The sequence below is a fragment of the Borostomias antarcticus genome, assembly GCF_949987555.1.
Source record: "Borostomias antarcticus genome assembly, chromosome: 22".
NCBI classification, from domain to species: domain Eukaryota; kingdom Metazoa; phylum Chordata; class Actinopteri; order Stomiiformes; family Stomiidae; genus Borostomias; species Borostomias antarcticus.
The window spans coordinates 2,461,038-2,485,507 of record NC_140255.1 but is presented as its reverse complement, the minus strand read 5'-3'; the positions used below and the strand labels follow the sequence as shown (position 1 = coordinate 2,485,507).

At 44.4% G+C, this 24,470-nt stretch overlaps 1 protein-coding gene across 1 annotated transcript in view; it reads right to left on the bottom strand.

The window, feature by feature from the left end:
- Positions 1-12,554, bottom strand: part of cplx1 (complexin 1) — a gene marked incomplete at both ends in the record, with an annotated part of 41,193 nt that extends 28,639 nt beyond the window's left edge. Inside the window, one exon of the mRNA XM_084455981.1 lies at positions 12,524-12,554. Within this exon, the coding sequence (XP_084312107.1) occupies positions 12,524-12,554 (31 nt within the window). The remainder of the gene's footprint in view (positions 1-12,523) is intronic.
- Positions 12,555-24,470: the final 11,916 nt, after the last annotated feature.

The window sequence follows — 24,470 nt, the reverse complement described above, 5'->3', positions numbered from 1 at the left end:
AGTAAAACACTCAAGCAAGGGAATTTTTAAATTGGATGCTGGGAAAATGCTGTGTGTTATCGATGTGTACGAAGTGGTCTGCAAAGCAATCAGCATGTCTATCCCCTGCAGTAAATCGGTAAATATTTTTTCCAATGCGCCTTACAAAGAAAACACAGTTCCCTAGGAACTCTTTCAACAGGCAGTGATAATTTTGTATTATACCCAAATAGTGGGTCCAAACCGTGGTCCTGCTCAGTACAGTCTGGCTGTGTAACACCAAAATAAATATTTTCAGGCAAAACAATACCCAGTGCCTCCAAACAAATCTAGCTTTGCTCCACACAGGCAGGCACAGGCACCTAATACAGTTGAAAGATATACTGTTCCATCATTAGTAACTAACTCCCTATCTCCCTCCAGCAGGATATGAATTATGAGAGCAGATGTGTTGAAGGGCATATTAGTGCAAGGGCACTGAGTGTGGATGAGGACCAGAGAGCACAGGACTCATCTTCATATTGTTTCATAGTGGGCCTTGGAATTGTTTATAAAGTCATAATCAGTTTTGGCTGGCACATAAACAGGTTGCACATGCATTAGTCACATCCAAGGAACAGGTCACAATGGCCTTCATTTATCAAAGGATCCAAGCGCAGACATTATGGTACGACAGCGTCCGCATGTGATCTCTCCAACATTACTGTTACTGTTACTTGCAAACAATTGGAAAATACCCATGTATGTTAGGGATATATGACACATAGAAGATGCCTTTACAAAATATAATATTTTGCCATGCCTATGTGGTTGTGCTGCGCTTAGATGCCAGTCAGAATCAGTCTCATATTCTCAAGCTTGCGTACACAAGCTGAGACTTGACGTGAGATTTGGTCGTAGTCCCGCTTACGTCCAAATTGATAAATGCCAAACTTGGCGTGGAAATGACCGTACGCTCACTTTTCTGTCCTGCGATCGCTTAGTAAATAAGGGCCAATGACTCCATTATGAAATAGCCCCTCCACTCCTCTTGATAGATAAGCGATTAAGATCTCCCCCAAAACAAACTGTTATGTGCGTAATGATCCTATCCTAAACACCCGCCAACAGACAAAAACCATCTCTGATGGTTGATGACCACCAGCTCTCTCAACAATTGAAATGCTAGCCGGCCACTTTCACCGCACCAAGTCTCTTTCTCTTTCTCTTATCTATTGGAAAGTGAAGGAGGAGGAATCTCCTCTTGGACAGATGGCGTGTGACGCAGGCTTCCACATTATCAGCAGAGTTCAGGGCACTACTCTGCCCCCTCAGCCCCCCCCCCCCCCCCCCCCCCACCAGCCAAACCAAACCCAGTCCACATGTCCCTCTCCATAGGCCCCCACAGCTACAGGGCTGGAGGTACGCTCAGCATAGCAACAACCAACCAGGCGTATTGCTCGCACTTTACTTGACTCTAATAATGAATGCAGTCGGTGCACCATATGGGAATACTGTACATGTAGAAGCTCACATAATGAGTCTTTGGCAGAGCGATGGGCGGGTTATTGATCTAATTGAAGGAGAGACGCATTGACCCTCAGGTGAACCCTCGAATTGAACCATAATGCAGCACCCTGAGGGAAATTCTCATAGAAAATCTGAAAACAAAACTGTGGTGAAACTGTCAACCGTAAGTCGTGATTATATGGGGTTTTATTGGGTCAATGCACTGGGATACAGTACTTAAACTGGGAGTGTAACATTTCTATTCCCAGTTTTACTAGGGTACCGCGTGGTGAGGGTGAAAATGCGAGCCTTGCTTAATAAAATGAAAACCAGTGGGTGGTCTATCACCGTATGACATGTGATCTACTAAGACTTCAGTTTGACCTTGTGCAATATTTCACACAAATACACCGCCTACTACCACCCACTCCCCAACACACACACACATACACACACACACACACACCTTCTCTCTTTCTCACTCTCACTCTCACACCTACAGTCACACACACACACAGGCATGCACACAATTAAGCATGTCCACACACACACACACACACACACACACACACACACACACACAATATCATGATAAATGGCCCTAGTGCACCATAACAGAGCCAGGCTGTTGAACACATCCTCAACTGAGTCTAGGTGGGTGGAAGTAGCTGATGAGCCGAGGCTATATGTTTGATTTAGGCACAGAGAGGAGGGGGTAGGGGACAAGCAGAAGGCTGGAGAGGGCCGAGGGAACCATATCTCACCCCCGCCACGCTGGGGACTGCTTAAACCTGTCTGTGGGAAATGGGGCCAAGATGACATACGATGGAGGCGGCCATCTTGGATGGTTGTCAAGGAGAAACAGTGAGGGTCAATACTGTTCCGGCCAAAGGGCTTCTACACCTTGCCAGCCGATGATGCACTGTTCCCACTGGACGGTACAGGGGAAAGTGTCACACTGTGTCGGAGACCCGAGTGGAAAACTGGGTTATCTAATGGCTGACATCACCAGTCTATTTTCGATAGTAGTGGTTCCTTTACATAATCGACCCAACATTAGAACCTCACTGGGCAGCGAAATAAAGAGGTACCTAATAAACAAATATTCAATATTTTTGGAACCACAGGAAACAAACTATATTCCTTTGTTCTATTCAAATCTCAGTTTTAGTGCTGTACTTTAAAAGGAAAGGCAGAATAATAGCAATTATTACTATTTTGTGATAATGCACGGTGCTCTTCAAAATAGCTCTGCAAAATAATAATAACAGTAGCAGTGTGATATTCTGAAGTGCTGCTTGGCATTATGTTGCCTGATGGGGCAATGGCAGGAAATTACTGATGATAATGTCAACTTAATGAAATGTCAAGCAGAATCAGATTAGATCAAAGCACTGTGTGGTTCATGGCCCAGAGCCAGAACGAGGTATGTGAGGTGTGTATCTACTGTGAGGTGAGTATCTACTGTGAGATGTGTATCTACTGTGAGGTGTGTATCTACTGTGAGGTGTGTATCTACTGTGAGGTGAGTATCTACTGTGAGATGTGTATCTACTGTGAGGTGTGTATCTATTGTGGTGTGTATATCTACTGTGAGGTGAGTATCTACTGTGAGGTGAGTATCTACTGTGAGGTGTGTATCTACTGTGGTGAGTTCCTACTGTGAGGTGAGTATCTACTGTGGTGTGTGTATCTACTGTGAGGTGAGTATCTACTGTGAGATGTGTATCTACTGTGAGGGGAGTATCTACTGTGAGATGTGTATCTACTGTGAGGTGTGTATCTACTGTGAGATGTGTATCTACTGTGAGGTGTGTATCTACTGTGAGGTGAGTATTTACTGTGAGGTGAGTATCTACTGTGAGGTGTGTATCTACTGTGGTGTGTATCTACTGTGAGGTGTGTATCTACTGTGAGGTGAGTATCTACTGTGAGGTGTGTATCTACTGTGGTGAGTTCCTACTGTGAGGTGAGTATCTACTGTGGTGTGTGTATCTACTGTGAGGTGAGTATCTACTGTGAGATGTGTATCTACTGTGAGGTGAGTTCCTACTGTGAGGTGAGTTCCTACTGTGAGGTGAGTTCCTACTGTGAGGTGTGTATCTACTGTGAGGTGTGTATCTACTGTGAGGTGAGTATTTACTGTGAGGTGAGTATCTACTGTGAGGTGTGTATCTACTGTGGGGTGAGTTCCTACTGTGAGGTGTGTATCTACTGTGAGGTGAGTATCTACTGTACTACTGTAACTCACTCTTCACCTGCTTCAGTAAGTCATCCCTGGTCTGTCTACAATTGGTCCAGAATAGCTTGGTCAGGCTTTTGACTAGGTCCAGGAGGTCATGTCATATCAGCCCTATATTAACCTCCTTCCTTACACTGGCTTCATGTTAGTTTGTGGATCCAATCCAAGGTCCTTGTGATCACATATAGAGCCCTCCATGGCCAGGCAGACAAACTCGCAATGAGCGTCATTACACTCCCAGTTAGTGTGGAACAGGCATTTTAGCCTGAGGTTTTCTCTTTCCCCGAGATCATCATTACTACTACATTCACTAGTGCTTTCGTTTCTTTCTTGTGACACAGACTGTATAATAACACACCTTCGCGACCAGAAGTGTTAAATTAGTTGTACATATGTACTGTAGGCTAGGCCTACTGAAAAAAAAATGCTGTATTTTATTTTGTTCTCACTGGTTCAGGAACACCACTTGGGGGGCGAAATGCAAGAAGAGGAACATTAAATATTGGTTTTGCTCGCAACGAACCGAGTGAAAAATAATTTCATTTTGAAGCCCCAGGATCGGGGATGGGCTGTGGGTAGAAGCTCCTCCTGAGCCTCTCTAATTTGGCCTTGTGGATGCGACCGCAGCAGAGAAAAGAGTCCATAATCCGGGCGGCTGGAGTCGTTCACAATTCTACTGGCCCTGCTCTTGCACCATTTGATGTACAGTAGATGTCCTGGACTTGTGGGAGTGCCCCCTGCATGATATATTCTGCTGACCGTACCACTCTCTGCAGGGCCTTTCCGTCCTGCATGGTGCTGCTCCCATACCAGGAAGTGATGTTCCCAGACAGGATGCTCTAAATTGTGTATAGAAACGGAAGTATCTGGGGAGACACTGAATTTCTTCAAACGTCTGAGGTGGTGCAGTCTCTGCCGTGACTTCCTCACCTCGGTGTCTGTGTTTGTAGTCCATGTCAGGTCCTTGGTGGCACCAAGACACTTAAAGCTGTCCACCCTTGCCACTAGGGTCCTATTGATGTTTAGAGGGCTGTAGATCCTCTCCTGCTCCCTCCCATTGTCCTCCAGCATCTCCGTCATCTTACTGACATTCAGGTGAAGGTTGTTGTCCTGACACCACCTAGTCAGGCACCCTACTTCCTCCAGGTCAAGGTTCCTTCATCATTGTTGGAGATCAGGCCTACCATAGCTGGCAGTGATGTTCATCAGCGAACTTGACCATAGCTGGTCATCAGCGAACTTGACAATGGAGTTGGAATCAAAGGTGGCTACGCAGTCACGTGTGTACAGGGAGTACAGCAGCTGGAAGCAGACAGCCCTGGGCCCTGGGGCGCACCAGTGTTGAGGGTAAGGAAGATGAGGTGTGGCTGCCCACTCTCACCACCTGAGGTTGGCCCATGTGTGTGTCCTCAACATGTGACTGTGGCAGGTGTTTTGTCTCTGCACCAGGGGGCTCAGAGGCGGCTGTAGAGAGCCCAGAGCCAAGAAACCCTGGCACAGCCAAGTAGGGCCAGGGGGAGAGTGTACAGCTGCTGACCCTTGAAAAACGCTCTCAGTCCTGCTGGGCAGACTCTGTCTGAACACCCCCATGCCCCGCCCCCCAGCACACTCTGTCTGCAAGCCTGTCTGTCCTGGAGAACAGCTTCAAGACTGTGTGTGTGTGTGTGTGTCTGTGCATGCGCGTATGTGTACGTGTGTGCATTATCTCTGCCTGCCAAAGCAGCTGCATGTAAGTGCCCATAACAGCATTCCCCCCCCCCCATTACATCACCCTGCTATCTTCTCATTGGACCAGTGGGTGAAACACCACCTGGCCAAGTCATGGTTGCTATACTCATCCCCTCTTCTTCTTCTTCTTCTTCTCCTCCCTCCCTCCCTCCCTCCATCCCTCCCTTCACAGTACCATTCTCCCACACGTTTCCTGGTCACTCTACCCATTCTCCTTACCTAGTTAAAAATTGCCGCCTCAGTGTGCGCCATTAGTCTTTTCTAGGTCAACGCGCAAATCAGTAAACGGCGGTGCTCATGCAGACTCGACCCCCCGGAGTCACAAGTAGACTGTTTTGATACCCAGGCAATGTGAGGGAGAAAAAAAGAAGCCGTTTGGAAACATACATAATTAGTCTCGTGGAGCTGAAGCTGTGTCGTGTTGTGGTAAAAAAAAAAAATATATATATATATATAGCTCATTCAGTTGCACGGATGACTAAGCAACGCCTCCCAGATATAGTTTTAGCGTGTGTATGTGTGCGCTGTGCGTATGTTGTTTATCTGTTTACCGTTGATGCTGATGATAATGGTAATTGTAATAATGCCTTTATGATCCTGCTTTATTCATATTGATTTAGTCTTCCTCAACATCATTCATTCATGGAGGGTTAGTAAAAACCCTAACTCTAACCCTAACCGCTATCCAGGTGTCAGTTTGCAACATTTGCTTCTAATGTAATTGTGAGTTGTTTTCAATTGTGTTCCCACTCCAAATACGATTCCATTCACCTTTTAGAGGAGACAGAACACAATCTGTGATATCATGTCCAAAACGAGATTCCTTGTACAAATGAAATTGACATAAAATATGCTGCATTGCATTGAATCTCACTGGCACAGCAGTATACTGGTCTACTGTACAGTACAGTATGTACATTCAACATTCTGAAAACAACATGGTTTAATGGTTAGGATCCATATAGGGGTGTAACAATATATCGTGCCACAATACAGTATATCGCGATACAGAAACGTCACAATATGTATCGTCAAGGTGAAAACAATATTGTGATATGTTTATTGTATATCAGTGAACGCTGGCTACACAACGCTGGTAACAAACACGTCTTTTGTCTAGGCCTATCCATGATATTACAACAGTTAAAGGAGTAGTAAAGGGAAAATGCATGTTTAGCCATGTTTTAAGGTTACTTATGATCATATACAATGGTTCAGATCAAAACGTTGACAAAACTAGCACTTTTGAGAAAGTCTGCTAATTGCTCTACCACCGTTTAGGTCATACAATGGATGTGGGTGGGCACCTTGAAAAATCATTCAAAAACATGTTAACCTCTCGATTTCAAAGACAAGAAGCTCACCGAGGGGGTAATTGGTGTCCGTTGGTGTTCTGACATCAAATTCGCCGCAAAGTATGAATCCTGTAGGGTTTTATTGATCATTTTATGAAATCCATTGACTTGTATTGAAGCCGTTGTAGATGTGTAGATCAATCCGCAGAGGGGATTCAGGAAGCGGAACTACTTACGGTAGCTATTGTTATTGTTTATGTTGCTAGGCTACCTAGTTTGCGGAAGTTTACACACGTATGTGCTGCGACTAAATAGTTCTATGCTAAATATTTAAAAAAGCCTTTCCAGATGAACTAGAATCTTACTTTATGGCAAGTTATATGTCAGAACGCCAACTTACACCTCGGTGAGTTTCTTGTCTTTGAAATTGAGAGTTGAACATGTTTTTTGAATGATTTTTCAAGGTGCCCACCCACATCCATTGTATTACCAAAACGGTGGTAGAGCAATTATCAGACTTTCTCAAAAGTGCTAGTTTTGTCAACATTTTGATCTGAACCATTGTATATGATCATAAGTAACCTTAAAACAGAGCTAAACATGCATTTTCCCTTTACTACTCCTTTAAGCTCTAAATTCACAAAGTGTAGTGGAGTAGAGATGTGGAGAAATGCACTATTGGTGTGAACAGCAGCGCTACTGCAACGTTTCACACCTGCCCTTAGTGCAGGGCTGAAAATTAACTTTTTGGTTCACCTGCCAACTGGTAGATGAAAAAATCCACCAGCCGAGTATATTTTTTACCGGCCAAAATTATAAATTGCCTTTTTTGTCACATTATAGGCCTACATCTGTTTCAATTTGATGCCTAGAAACATTGGAATCCATAGAAATTCAATTATTCATTTGCATTCACTTCCCCGGTGTAGAATTATCCATAACTACCTAACCCTACACAAATATGAGATATACATGATCCAAGCCTTCACCTCATGGTCTTTATGTGTTTATGAACAAAATATATATACTGTAACATATTCACAGCCTGTCATCATGTAAAGTAGTAGTCGACTGTAGTAGCACACATCCTCTGAGGTAAATGGGAACGATTTTCTGTGCGTGAGTAGCCTCGCGTCACCAGTCTCTCCTAGTGCGCGAGGCTCCGCAACAGTCATGTGACTGAAAACTTTATTTGGTGCAGTGGGGGAGCTATTTAAGTGCAACACACAACAAACAGAACGCCGGTCTATGGCATTGATGTGACGACATCGCGCGCATAATTTATTACATGACTCTTGGTACAAACATTTACCCGCCAGCATGGCGGATAGCCTCCGAAATTTAGTCGCCAAATGGAAATTTTACCCGCCATTGGCGGGTGTTAATTTTCAGCCCTGCCTTAGTGTATCGTATCGTTATCGTCAACCCAATATCGTGTATAATGTCGTATCGTGAGATTAGTGTATCGTTATACCCCTAGATCCATACCACTAGGGAATTCCTAGTGGACAGTGTTCATTGGCCAACCCCCACTAGACTAGTACAGCCCATAATACACTCCCAGGTTGGGTTATGTCAATCCATCATGATTATTACATGAGCACAGGGACACACACGTACTGTGACCTTCAGGGGAGGCTGCAAGGACAGCCATCAATACATCCATCACGTTTAGGCTGCCTTGCTTCGATATCTACCAATCCATCTTTGTAGCTAGCTACCTAGCTAGCTTAGCTTCCATCTTTCCTGTAAACCTAAGCCTCGTGTGTTATCCAGTGGAAGGACAAACATACTGTAACAACTACAACGCTTGGTTGTAATGCACATCAAACATATTCTGTTCATTACGTATTTGACCTTTCTTTATTCCTACCGTAAGCTAGAATGCTAATGGAAGGCTATCTGTAGCTATCTAGCTAGCTCCTGGTAGCAATCTCAAGCACACCTTAGTATGGTGTTGACTGTGGCAGTGGACCGGAGTGTATCCTGCTGCATGGAACAACTTTTAACTGGCATAGCACTGTCAATTCGAGAACAGCTCATCCAAACAACTTCACGCATGACACATGCACATCCTTGGGTCCTGAGCAATACACCTGCCACATATTAACTTCAAACAGTGTCCGGTTGTCGAGATAATCAGGTTACAGACTTGCACGCAGAATTCTGGTCGAGAGAGCACAGAGCAGGAGCGATTTCCTGGAACTATAGTAAGAAGATGTCATCCTTGCCTGACACAGCAGCTACATGTAACAGCGCTACAGCGTTGCCACTATCCAGGTGTCATTTGGCAACATTTGCTTCAGATCAAATTGTCAGTTGTTTTCAATTGTGTTCCCACTCCAAATCTGATTCTACTCACCTTTTAGAGGAGACGACAGAGGAGAACACAATCTCTGATACCATGTCCAATATGAGATTGCTTGTACAACTGGCATTGATTAAATATGTAGGCCCATTGTACTGAATCTAACAGAAAAACTGAATTGCATAAGATGGTCAACATTGAACATTCTGAAAACCCCCATGGTTTAATGGTTAGGATCTAGAAACCACTAGGGAATTCCCTTAGTGTTCATCTAGTCCAGTGGGGGCAAGAATAGTCCACAATATACTCCCAGGATGAGTTGTGTCAATCTATCATGATTATTACATGACCACAGGGACACACACATACTGTGACCTTCAGGAGACCCTGCAAGGACAGCCAAGGGACTGATAAGGACACACTCCAATACATGAATCATGATTAGACTGCCCTACACCCTCTTCCAATACAATTGATACTGTAGCTTTGCTTTGCTCCGGCTTTGTCTTCCAAGAGGCTAGGAGCTTAGCTTTGGACCACGTAAGGAGAGTTATCAATACATCTGGCTGCCTTGCTTCTATGTCTAACAATCCATACTGGACTGTATATTAACGCTGATGGGGTTATGTCGTTCAAGTCCTTTAGCCTAATCTATAGAGGTGAACCCTATAGGGTCATAGATTAGATAGATAGATAGATAGATAGATAGATAGATAGATAGATAGATAGATAGATAGATAGATAGATAGATAGATAGATAGATTCTCCTAATTCATTCTACTGTATGCTTACTGTAAAATCTGAGCATCACCAATCTATGTCTGGTTACCTATCGTAGCCCAGTCTCTCCTGACGGTATTACAGTACACTGTTACTGTCATTCTGCTGTGTTGTGGCCATTGAGCTCTTCCTGCTTCGTTCCCTTCATACCTTGTGGACATGGATGACAGTGGAGAGGTGCAGCTCACCAGGATGTGTCACCATGTCAGTCTCATTACCAGGTTAATGGGGAGGGCCAGAGCAGCCTGTCTCCACATGACTGCCCCCCACAAGGTGTGTGTGTGTATGTGTACTGTATGTGTCTGTGGTTTGTGTATGTGTGTGTGTGTGTGCCTGTGCCACCCACAGACATGCAGTGTGTGTGTGTGTTTGTGTGTGCGTGCGTGCATGCACGTGTGCTTGTGCATTTGTGTGTGTGTCCAATATAATTCCATATGTGTGTATTTACAAACACTAGTGCATATTAGTGTATATTCCTGCTGTACACCCTCCAAATATCTCTGTGAATTCTACCCACGGTTACATCCATTCCACACAGGAGGTCTGTCTCCCCCCACACACACACACACACACACACACCCACACTTCCCCCTGATTACTGCAAGATTGGATCCTTTTTTGTGTGTGTGTGTGTGTGTGTGTGTGTGTGTGTGTGTGTGTGTGTGTGTGTGTGTGTGTGTGTGTGTCCACCCATCTCAGGATAACCTTGCACCACTGCATCTTTTACAACAGGCCCTAGGTCGCCATAATTCCAGTTCAGTTCTGGCTTTATTATCAAATACTTGCCAAGGTCTGCTTATTAATCCCCTCACATCCCCCCGACCAAATACCCCTGGCGACTCGGCAGATTGTGATTGCCTGGCCTCAACCTTACATTTACTGTGACAGTCAGGAGAGAGACTCTCTGCCGCGGAGAAGTCGCACATTAAGACACCTTTACTCCTTTACTCCTGGCCCAAGGTCTGAGTTGATTTACAGCCGCATCAGCCCTGTTGATATCAAAGGCCGTTTTAAGATCAATTTGTCTTGTTTTTTTTAATCTTTGACGCCCCACCCCCCTCCGTGGTCCACCAGGGAGTGGCGGGGTGGGGAGGGGCAGCGAGAATTCTCATTCCTTTTACGAGCAGTTCTTCTGATGTACTGCGCAATAAATGTCTCTGTAATAAGCAGACCACGCAATTGCATTGCCACACAGTACCTCCCAGTGGACTGCACATAACACTGTCGCTTTGCACAGTCTCGCTTGGACAATGTTGCAGATCACATACGTGCAACAGGGTGGTGAACATGATAACACACGGTGCTCAAATGACCTGGCTGCTCTGGCAAACAAAGGCACAATCCAATTTCATCATAGATGAGAAGAGAAGGAGTTCCTTCCTCTTAAGGGGAACAGGCAGCCAAACTGGATCAACCACCCACAGAAACCATTCCAGGGAGAGACAGAAGAAAACTTGGCTCCATAAAAACAGCTGAAGGTGAAGACCTTGACATCCCTCAGCTTCTCCAAGTGTGAAATCCCTTCACATACAGTTCACTGAATTCTACTCATTTTCTTTATCGATGGAGTTGTGTACTGGACTGAAGTGGATGTGGGCACCTACCCCATGCCTCCCCTGACAACCATCCTTATCCAACAGCTGTTTAATGAAACAAATCCTGTTCCTTCAGTCTTTCAAGCCCCGGTCTGCCTAACCAGCATGACTATGAATCTCATCTGAGAGCTGACTTGTCAAAAGGCCCTGATGATGGATTTAGAAGGATGACTATGCTAAATCATGTTTATATGGCGAAGGGGGTGGGGGTGATGGAGTAGCTGTACACAGATTAACAACAGATCACTGGATTATAGCAGCATAGGTTTCCCTATATCTATATGAGACACTTGGACAATATTTCTCACTTTTTACAGACTGATTTGCATATGCATATACTGTACAATAACATGTTATTTCCACACACAAAAACACCATAATTCTCTAGACTTGTTCATTATCATGAATTAAATTGTAAAATATTAGATTTACTTATATTAAATTTGATCAGTTAGTCTTTAACAGGTTGACAATGTGTCAAGAAATTAAGCTCTGTAGGATAAATCATGATGTAGCCTATAAGTTAATATAAAAACCATATGCCTATGCTGGAGGAGACCTGTTTTTCTAACTGTTATGAGCCACAGGTAGCTATGGAACAGACTGTACTTTTGATGATATCAGTTCAACCTCTGTTCCAAATCAGAGCGTTACAGTGAACGGCTCTCTTGGCCTGGGGCTTTGCACCACAGCCACATATGTGCGGAGATTCTCTGCAGAGGATGAAATTAATGCGCAAAACCGTTAGAGCAAGCAACAGGGACCGACAAAGGGACCTAGCCCAACACTGGTGGCACAAAGGGTATTGCAAAAACCGTTAGAGCAAGCAACAGGGACCGACAAAAGGACCTAGCCCAACACTGGTGGCACAAAGGGTATTGCAAACGTGAAAATGATGAACTCCCATTTAAAAGCACAATCAATGTCAAGTGAGTGTATTACTGCACACATGTCAACACAACTTAAAGCTTTAAGGGCAAAAACTAAAAGATGATGTTCCGGTTTTCAAGCGGCAGCCAAGGTTCTCCTATAGCCCTATGGACCTGTAACCCACTTTCAACTGAATCATCACTGCTGCAGTAGGCGAATATGAAACGGTCAAACTTACCTCCCAAAGCTTGCTTCATAACAAAATTCATGACGATGGCTTTTAATTCCTGCCTTCTTTATCCTCACGATATTACATTCAGGTGGAACAGGAAAATAGTCCCTTAGGGTCAGATCTAAAATGAAATAGAATAAAATATGAGATTCAAACTTGAAACTTGACCTAACCTCATCTCAGATAACTTTTTAAAACATGCAATCTACAGTCAGTGCTATTTGTATACTGTGAGTTGAGTGTGTTATCAAGGATCTTGATTGTCTTCAATGCGCCAAATGAAGGACACCAAGGTCAACCAAAGCCACACAAAACCTAAACACAATCAAAATACCAACAGCACCTTTGTTTTCACATTTAATTTAGCAATTTTAGCATGTAGTATGTTTACAATAGCGTGTTCATAAAGTCTCAAATCTCGAGAACTGTGAGCTCACCTTAACTTAAATCAACTATGTCTTTGAGGTCTTCAATTTTGCCTAGAGTAGCCTATAGGCTATCAAAAACAATGATCAAATATAAAATCTATACAAATATAAACATCTTCTTCATAATGAGAAAACTTTTTGAAAAATTGCAGAGGTAAATAGTAGGCTAATTTCCGACCCCAATGTGAAAGTGAACGCAGCTGCCTAAACCCAGTGTCCGTTGATGAGAGGTGTTTGATACACGATAGTCGTGCCTATATACACGAACATGCGTTTAGATGTAGGCTACATTAGGCTATGGCATTGTGTATGCAGTAATATAATGCGTTTTGTCGGTGAAACCCAAATAATCAAATAATAGATCGCAGTAGCCTAATTCAAAATCACTTCCTTGTTCGTTCAAAGGCTGGTTTCAGCACTATAGCCAGTGGATAGCTCTCTTTTCCCACTCAACCGGGTAGACCCGACACTAGGATTTTCTTTCAGCAGTCATAATTACCTCTCCGGCGATTAGAATAATTTCAAAGACGATTAGTCAAAGATTCTCCGAAATTAAATTGTTTTGTAATTGAAGATTGTGAAAGCCTGTTTGTTAACTGCTCGCGCGTATCATCTCCAGCTTCCCGAGTAGAAAAGGACGTCCTTGCTTCTTCTTGCACAGGAGCTATAAGAGTGTTTATGAAGGGAACTGCAGCTGCTGCTGATGAACGAACTCACTGAATCTCAATCACATGGAGCAGAAACGTCCCACGTTCACACAGAAAGAGACCGATCAATTATTGACGCTGGCCAGTCGTGCACCGCCCCTCTCGCTAATATCTTCATGAGTCGTTCAGCCAGTCCTTGCAGATGCTTTCATGACCCACTGTAACCTTGCCTCCCGTCTCCACCAGATTTATTATTTATTTTTTAACTCTCTGACCTATAGGACAACTGTATTTAACTGTCTCTGACCTAAATGTTTGCTGATTATGTTGTTTTAAATGGCGACATTCACTAGCCAGCAGCTTCCTAAATGTAGCCTACTCTGAAATGTGTGTTTGCGTTGAGTGTCAGATGAGATGTAGCCAAATATGTGTAGGTTTATTTGCCATAGCCTATTGCCAGTTATTTTCTTGGTCTCTACCAAGCAATGCTGGGACTTGCTCTCCCTCTCTCTCTCTCTCTTTCCGTCTTTCTCTCTCTCTCTCTCTCTCTCTATGCTGCTGCTGATGGGAGTGTGTGTAGTCTACTATAGTATTTGTACAATAAATATAATATGGGTGTACTATACAGTAGGCCTACTATACATCTACTTCAAGACAGACGGCAGACGACAGACATTCATGCACCATTAAAGTATATGATTCGAGTAAATGCAGACAAATCAACAGGGTGCCATGACAAATGTTATTCAGCCACAGTACAGTGGTTGAAAACTTGATTCAACTATACAGGAAGACCTTGTTACAAAACATTTGTTTTAGTGAAGATGCACATATCAAGAGTAGAGCTGTGTAATAGCCTGGATTACAGATGGAAGTGGGTGTCATATCCTCCAATGGAATTTCAAAGCTGACATTCAAAGATATGTTCTCCTCCCACACAGAGAGTAGAGCAGCACTGTAGAGCTACAGTAACAGTGCCCACTACTGCCCTCTCACTCCCATATGACATCAGGTCACACAGCACTGTGATGCACAAAACAAACAGACTTGTGCTTTAGTTCTTGTGCAACTCTTGGTTCTTTTAAAACAAGCCTGAAGACTTTTCTTTTTGCCACTGCTTTCTAAGATGTTTCTGTATACTGCACTGTAACTTTTATTCCTGTATTCTATTTTTCCTGCTTTTTGTTTTAAATGTCTATAATGTCTTGCTTTTTGTTTTAATGCTTTTAATGTCTCATGTAAAGCACCTTGAATTGCCCTGTGGCTGAAATGTGCTATATAAATAAACTTGCCTTGCCTTAGTTGTTTCATCACAATCACCATCTGACTATGAATACAATAGTGATGTCGTCTAATTGAGTCTTACAGTTTTTCCCAATTGCTTAGACACATTTCTTGACACACTCCACCCTTTTCTCAACACAAAACCCAATTTTCAAACTACATTCACAAAACCTCTTGACTCTTCTTGCAAAACCAAACAATCGTCCCAAAACAATTTAATCTGTACTCAAAACCAAACAATGTTGTCAGATCATACCCCAAGCCGGTCAAAATTAAAAACACTACTGAGCAGTCATTACACACTACATCAAAGAATGGAAAACACGATGTTCAGGGCATGTAGCTGCAGGCATTTTTTTATTATTATTATTGTTTACAAAGTAAATGCATTTCGCATAAAATAAAAACTCATTTATATTTTATTTTTATCAAGCACATTCAGCACTTGCATACAGTAAAAATAAAGAAAAAGGACAAAGACAAAATATGAATGAGAAGCACAAAATCAAACTCAACAATTGCTTCATCATTCGGCCTCAGCATCATGTCTTGGTGCCGGGTCAGGCCACAGGACTTCATCCACATCACATAGCACATTCTCCCTAGCCAAGCAACGAGGGAAAAACCCTCAGATCCAGTATTACGTATTTGTATAGCACATTTCATACACAGAGGCAACACAATGTGCTTTACAGAGAGGAAGGGAAAGGAGAATGTGCATACAATGATCCCACCCCTAATTTTCCAGAGGGAAGCAAATAAAGAGTTCACTCACCTATGTCATCACAGGCCAATTCCCCAGCCTGCAGGAGATTTTCCCTGGTGTAGGGTTCTCACTCATAAACCTTGCGTTGAGGAAAGGGGAATACGGTAGAAGGCAAACATTGAGGCACTCTTGCTGGTTGATGTTGAACCACTCTTGGATCTGGACAGTGAGGTGAAAACTGACATTGTCCCACACAATGACATAGACAGGATGCTCTGCCTGCTCCTCTTGCTGCTCACGCCCAAACAACACATCTCCAAGACCACCCAGAAATGTAAGAAGACGTTGGGTGTTATATGGTCCCAAGGTGGCATGATGGTGGAGAACCCCACGATTGCTTATGGCAGCACATAATGTGATAATCAATCAATGCTTTATTTCTATAGCATATTTCATACACAGAGGCAACACAATGTGCTTTACAGAGAACAAGGGAGGTGGGCATAGGTCCCACCCCTACATATTCCAGAGGGAAGCAAAAAAAACAGTATCACCCAGGGGCCTGTATCAGTACAGTATCACCCAGGGGTGAGCTGTAAAAAATTCTTCCCTGACCCTCAACGAGACAATCGAGCAAGCTCCTGGAGTATGTTTGTCTAACGGCTAAGAACATTTATAGAGCAATCATTTACATTAAATTACATTTTTAGAGCAAAAAGGGCTAAAAACATCATAGGAGAGACATGGCAAACACTGGTGTATGTCTGTGTGTGCGTGAGTGTGAGTGTGCCTGGGTCCAGATAGAGGCAGGGGTTCGGGTAGGGTCATCATCATTAGGTCGTCCTCAGACGAGCTTGACAGCGAAGTCTCCAATCCGGTTGTCCATACATCGGTTGTCCATACATCCAGCCAGTTCCGCAGGACTGTCCACTCCTGCGTCCCTCCTCAGTACATCCACGTATGTTGGTGTGGGACGTCCTCTTAATCGGTGCCCGTGTGTCGGCTCCCAGAGCACCAGCTTGCTGGCTGGGAGTTCATGATGTCTGTGGCAGTGGCCAGACAGTTTCATTTTCCTGGATGCCACTTTCTCACTCAGCTTTGGTAGCCCCCCATACAGATGCTTGTTGGTAACATGCTGGTTCTGGTTGACATTTAGCACCACATGCAGCATTCTGGTGTAGCACCCATCCAGAGACTTCTGCAGGGTGGGCTTCAGGGTCCAAGTTTCACAGCCGTATAGGAGGACAGACTCCACGGTCGCATGGAAGAAGCTCAGTTTGATGTGTCGAGGGAGATTGGAGTTCCACACACTATTCATGCCATTCAGGGCCCTCCATGCCAGTGCTTTTCTCACCTCAAGGTCCTGTTCTGATGAGTTGACCCAGGAACCCAGGTATTCGTTGAAGTCGTTAACTTCAAGGGTGGGGGTAGGAAAAGGATACGGACCCGGATTAGGGTGAGGGGAAGGGGATCTGAGCCCAGGACTGGTGTATGTCTGTGTGCGTGAGTGTGAGTGTGTGTGCCTGGTTCCAGGTAGAGGCAGGGGTCAGGGATATGGGTGGGGGTAGGAAAAGCATACGGACCCGGATTAGGGTGAGGGGAAGGGGGTACTGGGCCCAGGTCCAGGCCTAAAGCCGGAAGTGGACTAGTGTATGTCTGTGTGTACGTGTGTGTGTTAACTAAATGCACAGAGTGGGAATGAGCTAGTCATGGGGAGGCAGGGGGCCTTTCCAGGAGCCATAGTGTGGACTGGGGGGTGTGGTTCTCCAGGGCCTGCTACAGGGTGGCCTGCAGGAGACAGGGGGAGACCACAGGACCTGTTTAGAGTATAAGAGGGAGAAACACTAGGGAGGAGGACAGGGTTAGTGGCTGTACTGGACATCCACAGCAGACACGGGGGTATCTATCAGACTCAGGGTGGTCTGCGGGTGACAGTGGGGCATCCACTGGACCTGGTTAGAAGGTAGGAGGGAGAGAGAGAGGCACTAGGGAGAGGGGAGGCAGAAAAGGGTTAGTAACACGCAGAGCCATAAAAGCAACACAGATATTAAAACAAAACGCGCCAGTTGCAGGGCAACCAGCATCTGCATATACCTCTAAATACTGTATACATACAGTGCATAACAGGATATACACCAATGTATACAAAGGATTTACAGGCAGGCTGGAGGCTGCCCTTCTGTGTCTCTAGGTCCTGGCTAGTGATTGTAGGCTAGGCTGAAAAGGTTGTGGAAAACTGAAAATGTTGCCACTACACTGGCCAGGGACTTCAACAATGGCCCATCGGTCAATTATGTTCCGGCCTCTCCTCCTCCTCTTGGTCAGATTGAACCCAGCTTCATCGACAAAGATTTATTCACGGGGTCTTTCCATGGAATACAGTTCGGACACTCTATAGAAATATAGTTTTGTAAATGCTACAGAAATACAGACCTGTGCTGTAGAGTATTACTGCATGTATGTAGTCCTATGCATGTGTGAGTCAGGGTTTGTTCGCCTAGGACCCAATAGACCAACTTGGGAGACAGGAGAACGGGCAAAGCCCAGCGGGCGGTTTAATAGAACAAAGGAGGGGAGCCACAAAAAGGTTTGCCACAAAAACAACGGGAGTGAAAAAATAGGTGCCGCAAACACTGCCACTTAATAATAATTTTAAAAAATGTCCTTGCGCTCCAGAGAGCTGTAGAGGGTTGGAGGGGGAGGTGGTGCAGGCTGGCACGGTGCTGTAGAGGGGTGGAGGTGGAGTTGGTGCAGGCTGGCACGGTGCTGTGGAGGAGGTCCGGAGGTGGAGGTGGTGCAGGCTGGCACGGTGCTGAGGAGGAGGTCCGGAGGTGGAGTTGGTGCAGGCTGGCACGGTGCTGTGGACGAGGTCCGGAGGTGGAGTTGGTGCAGGCTGGCACGGTGATGTAGAGGGGTGGAGGTGGAGTTGGTGCAGGCTGGCACGGTGATGTAGAGGGGTGGAGGTGGAGCTGGTGCAGGCTGGCACGGTGCTGTGGAGGAGGGCCGGGGTCAGGGTTGCCAGATTGGTGTGATGTTTTCCAGCCCAATGAGTGCTCAAAATCCGCCCAATGTGATAAAAAACCACCCAAATATTATAGTATATAATATATAGCAGTGCATGCTAAGAAAAATGCCTTTGTTGAAATAGTGAAAATAATAATAACTCATGTGGTAAACTGCAACACACGCCTACACACAGTCTACGAGAGAGAGAAAGATGCGTAATCCCATCAAATAGTCAAAATGATATAATGCAGGCAACAAATTATAATAACACATGAGAAGCATGGCTATATCATGAATATAGGAACGGCGATGTTGCGGTCATAGACAAGAGAGATAGATAACAAGATGACAAGCTAGATAACAAGCTTTAGTGGTGACAAGAAACAAGTGGACTAGACTACACAACTTCCAATGGTAGGCCTATATAACCACCTGTATAACCACCCATGAATAGCCTGCCTGCTCGCCTACAATAACCGAGTCAGGAGTGTGACACTCAGGCAGGCAAGCAGGCAGAGACACAAGTAATGAATCACTCAATGATGCGACATCCAGAAACACCTGCTATAGTATTAAATAAAAAATGTCTTACCGTCACGCCGAACAGGCCATTAGTCCATTCCAACTTCTTACGTAACTTGTCAATGTAAAATTATGTACATGTGGTGAATTTGCTAATTAGCAAGTATTAATAGATGGTTGAGTCAAAGCTCCCCAACAACTGTCGGGGAGGGTGGAACAGCCGTCAAACCGCTCCGTAGACCGAGCGCACGTCCATGAGAGCAGAAAGCAGCGGTAATCCCATGCGATTTCTGCCATCATCTTTAGCGTCACTTGGGAAAATGCTCTCTCCACATGAGCATTTGATATGGGCAGAGTGAGCAATATGATTGCGCCAAGTGCCACATCCTGAAAGCACAGATTTCCTCCGGCATCTTTAAAGGCCTCTACCTGCAGCCAAAAGGCATCGATGCGGTGATCATGACAGAAACCTGCTGATCCCACATCCCAACGTTGGCATCTTTAGGTTTCTTCGGGGGTAGCTAGCTAGATTTGACTCCGACCTCGACCTCGGGCCTTCTCCTTGACGGTGTGAATCAAATGCATTGAACAGGGAGAGCTCCCTCACCCCTATTGGACTAGGTGCACATCTCCCACCCTATTACTAACATCATTGGATAAAATTGAAACGTCTGTCCAGCCAGTTTTAAAATATATATATATATTTTTAAACGCCCGCCCAATGCTATTTTTTCCAACCCAACCGCCCAATGCTATTTATTGTGGCCAAATGTGATCAAAAGAAGCTGGCAACACTGTCCGGGGTTCTGGAGAGACAAGGAGGACAAAGGAGGGTGAGTGATAATGATCACAGGCAAAATGGCAATGAGCAACAAAAAAAAGAAGGTAGACGTCTACCCAGCAATGTGCGCAGTTAGCAGGCGAGGGAAAAGCACTACAATTTACGAGCGGCAAAAATGTAGGCTAGGGCTGTAGCCTACTACACCACATGTATGGTTGGTAAGATCTGGTGATGAGTGGAGTGTAGACCGGGTTCTTGTAGTAGGCTGAAGGTGATAGGCTCTGTGCACCAGCTCCACTACTTCCTGAAAGTCACGTGGCATCTTTATTTCCTGTCCTATATGATTGGATTAAGTGATTAATCAGGTGTGCGGCAGAACCAGTGCACACCTGATTAATCACTTAATCCAATCATATTGGACAGGAAATAAAGAAGACAAGTGACTTTCAGGAAGAAGTGAAGCTGGTGCACAGAGCCTATTGCAGGATGAGGAACAGGTGCGGTGATGAGTGATTCGGGACAGGTGTGCGCAGAGCCGAGCCGTAGCTCGTCAATAGCAATCAGCGCCGTAAGGCGTGGCTGAGGTGCTGGGGACCTCCGGGTCTGAGTCAGGTGAGGGGAGGTGCTGGGGACCTCCGGGTCTGAGTCAGGTGAGGGGAGGTGCTGGGGACCTCCGGGTCTGAGTCAGGTGAGGGGAGGTGCTGGGGACCTCCGGGTCTGAGTCCGGTGAGGGGAGGTGCTGGGGACCTCCGGGTCTGAGTCAGGTGAGGGGGAGCGGGAACGCGCCCCAATCCCAGTGGTGGGAGTTTGGAAACTCGGGTGAGTTCGAGCGCCGTGGAGAGGACCCTTGGCAGCGCCAAGGACGGGCGAGCCGTAACAGGTAACAGTAAGTAAGTATGTATTGTTACATACATTGTTAGTATTCATACATGCAGTAACATACAAATCGTTGTATGTATGTATGTATTTATGCACTCCTCCTGATTTACATACATTGCATTGTCATGTAGCTTGAGAGTAGTATACAGTAGTACTGGCCTGTAAACCATCAACACTGAATGTGTTTGAATGTACACCTACAGTACCTGCACATACTGAAATCGTTGCTCTTTGACTCCTTCTGAGTTGCGCTCAAAGGGTACTCTGTACACTTGCTTCATGCGCACCCTGTTGCGTTTGAGGACATGGTCAGGTCAATGGTGGAAAGGCTGACACTGTTGATTCCTTCAAAGTTTACATCCTCAATAACTCTCTGCTGTATTTCACACAGTCTAATGGTATTGTTTTCATGGACAATGTCAACTATGAGGGCCTCTTGCTGTTGGGAGAACAAAGGTGTCCTTCCACCCTCATGTGGCAGTCTTGCAATTCTACAAAAAGTGAACATGCAGTTACAAAAACATACATGCAGTAACATACAAACAGTGATGGACTTCCCTCCCTAGCCTTCTTCACTGTATTGGAAAAGTTATGTACTGTAAACTTTCAATGACAAAAAAAGCAATTACCAGTTCTCTGCTCTGAATCTCTGGATTATGGTGGACACAGTGAATCTGCTGATGTTGGGTTGCACTCTTTCTCCTGCTTCCCTCAATGTCATTCCATGGACAATAACCCCCCACCCCCCCCCTCCCCTCTTACACACACCCTTCCTCTTCCTCTGTTTCTGTCCATTGTTCAACCTTCAACAACGTGTGCTCTCTAAACTGGCTTATATTGGTTTCATCACATCATTAGGAACAAGTGTGATCAATTTTATGTGATTGTGTGTAAACTGACACCTGTGCTTTAATTAAGCAATAAACCACGAGAGGCCGTGTGTTATAGTGATTTTATAACAGCTAGGGGGCGTTGTTAGGCACGAAGCAAAGCAGAACAACTACAATGCATTGGATCAAATGGGAGGCGCATTCATACTGAAAATGGAATGATATGCGGTCCCAGGTGTGTGTTACAAAGTATTTTAACACGGCTTCCAGCCAATCAGAATCAAGAACCAGAACTAACCGTTGTATAATTGTGCTTAACCTTTGCTACTTGTGCTTACTAGGGATGCACCGATGCATCGGCCGAACATCGGCATCGGCCAATGTTGGCCTTGTTGACTGCCATCGGCCCATCGGCAAATAAAATGACATTCACCGATGGTAGTGGCCGATGTTATTTCGCAACAATTATGGCTTTTTTTGTTGCAAAACGTAGCCTACCCAGCTACAGATTCGGAGAAGATCCGTGACATAACGCCGCAAACGCACGTGTAGTTTGCTTTCAAATTAAAGTGAAATAAAAATTGGCATTTTGGACACACTTCATTTCTTTGTTTCCCTGGCACAAAAGGGGGAATACAAATAAAATAAAATAAACATGGGGCATCGGCCATCGGCCGGATTGTTATTTTAAACATCGGCATCGGCCCAGAATTTTGCAATCGGTGCATCCATAGTGCTTACCATTATGCATCACAAGTGCAGCAAAATGTGTTTTAGTGAGTGAGAATGTGCAAGTTGTGTCTAACTAGGTGAAAAGTGTTTATGGTTTTGCCAAAAGGGTGATCAATTCAATAAATGGGTTCAGGCAACTGAGCATTTGGTTCAGACAATAGGGTTTAGTGTTGTTGAAAAACTGTAAAACCTACTTAGGTAATCATATGCACATCTTACTTGGTGCTGGGTTGACTTTGAACTGTGAATAACTGATGATAGATGGCAACGTTTCAACCCTATCTGGGCCTTCGTCAGGTCTAATTGAGTATTGCCAATGAGATCAAATCAAACAAAGTATACACTGATCTCCAGTGGTGAGTTCTATAGGCTGGATTTTAAGGTATCCGTGGGTACAACAATACCAGCTTTAAAGAGGTAGTGGACGGACATTTAGTCATATTTGTGGTCTGTCTACCATGAACCTGAAACATAAAGACCATACTTTCACTGATCGTTCCAGTATTGAGCTACAGGTATCTGCATTTTTGTATGCAGGCTCTCCCTGGGCTACAATGGAAGTCAATGGGGCACCCGTAAATTAGTTGAAAAACTATGATGAATGTGCTTTTCCGAGATGAGAAGCATAGGGTATAATCTTACCAGTCTCAGTACGTATCGCAATAATTGTGGGTGTTTGTCATGACTTGCAAATAGTCCTCCATGGGAGCAGTGAAAATAAGCGCCAGGGGAATGCTTATGTCAAAGCCATGCCAAACATGCAAAAATATTTGGATTATGATACATTTCACAGGAGAGCATATTGAGACCGGTAAGATTACACCCTGTGTTTCTAGTCTCGGAACAGCACATTTAAAGTTTTTAAGCATTTACGGGTACCCCATTGACTTCCATTGTAGCCCAGTGAGAGCCTGCAGAAAAACTGCAGCTAGCTCAATACTGGAATGATCAGTGAAATTATGGTCTCTATGTTTTAGGTTCATGTTAGACAGACCACATATAGGCCTAAATGTCCAAAATAGCACACTACCCCTTTAATACCTTCATAACCTAAATAGTTCATTGCCTCATTTCACCAGGAACCCAGGGGATATGCAGAATTGTATGGCCTCTTTCAACATTCATTGAAGTCTGCACATTTTCATATGTTAATGTTCACATTTTGAAGGCCCTTCAGTATTCAGTTGTAACAGACTGATGTGTGTCCTGAAATTAGGGCTCACAGAGAATTTTAATCATCTTTTTTTTTGTATCTCTCTAGCTCGTTTTATTTGAAAGAATCCCAATAGCAATGGTTTGAACAGGATTGGGGGAAACAGGTAATTAGACTTTCCCCGAAATTCACCCTAGAGGATTTTTCCAAATCCCATGACTAGAAACAGCATTCTCAAACAGACAATTATTTATTTGCTGTATGACTGAAATAGGTCACAACTGGCTCAGTTATCCTACATAAAATGTCCAGAGAGCACCATATTGATGCCTCCAGCTTATCTGTAAATTTATTGGGAGGGAAAAAAAAAACATTTTACCACTGTCCTCATTTCCTTCTATTTCATCTCAAAGCAGGAGCAGCTGATTGAATACCTGATAATCAAATGACAGGCCAAGTCAGGTAAACCATGGACCACAATGTACACGTGTATCACCCCTGATTATCACTTGAGATGGTATTTGATTGATTGGTTGATTGATTGGTTGATTGATTGGTTGATTGTTTTTTTGGTTGATTGGTTGATTGATTGGTTGATTGATTGATTTTTCACACTCATACTTCAGTAAACATACACTCATACTTCAGTAAACCCTTCTGTCTTCGACTCGTTTGGAATTCAATCTGTCTTTGAAAAAATGTTCCTCAAAGCTTCCAGCACCAAGTATTCTTTCTTTTTTATTTCAAAGCGCTCAACTCCAGCAGCAGCACTTCCAGTAAAACATAAAACTGTCCACAGGCAAAAAACTGTTGGACTGTGGGAAATCACACATGCGCGCGCGCACACACACACACACACACACACACACACAGTTTACAAAAGAAAAGAGAACTAATGGATGCCTGACTCATCACCCTGGAGAATCCCACTGAGGTGTCTTAAATCTTTGACTTGCAGTGGTATGGTGGGATCTAAACCAAGGCA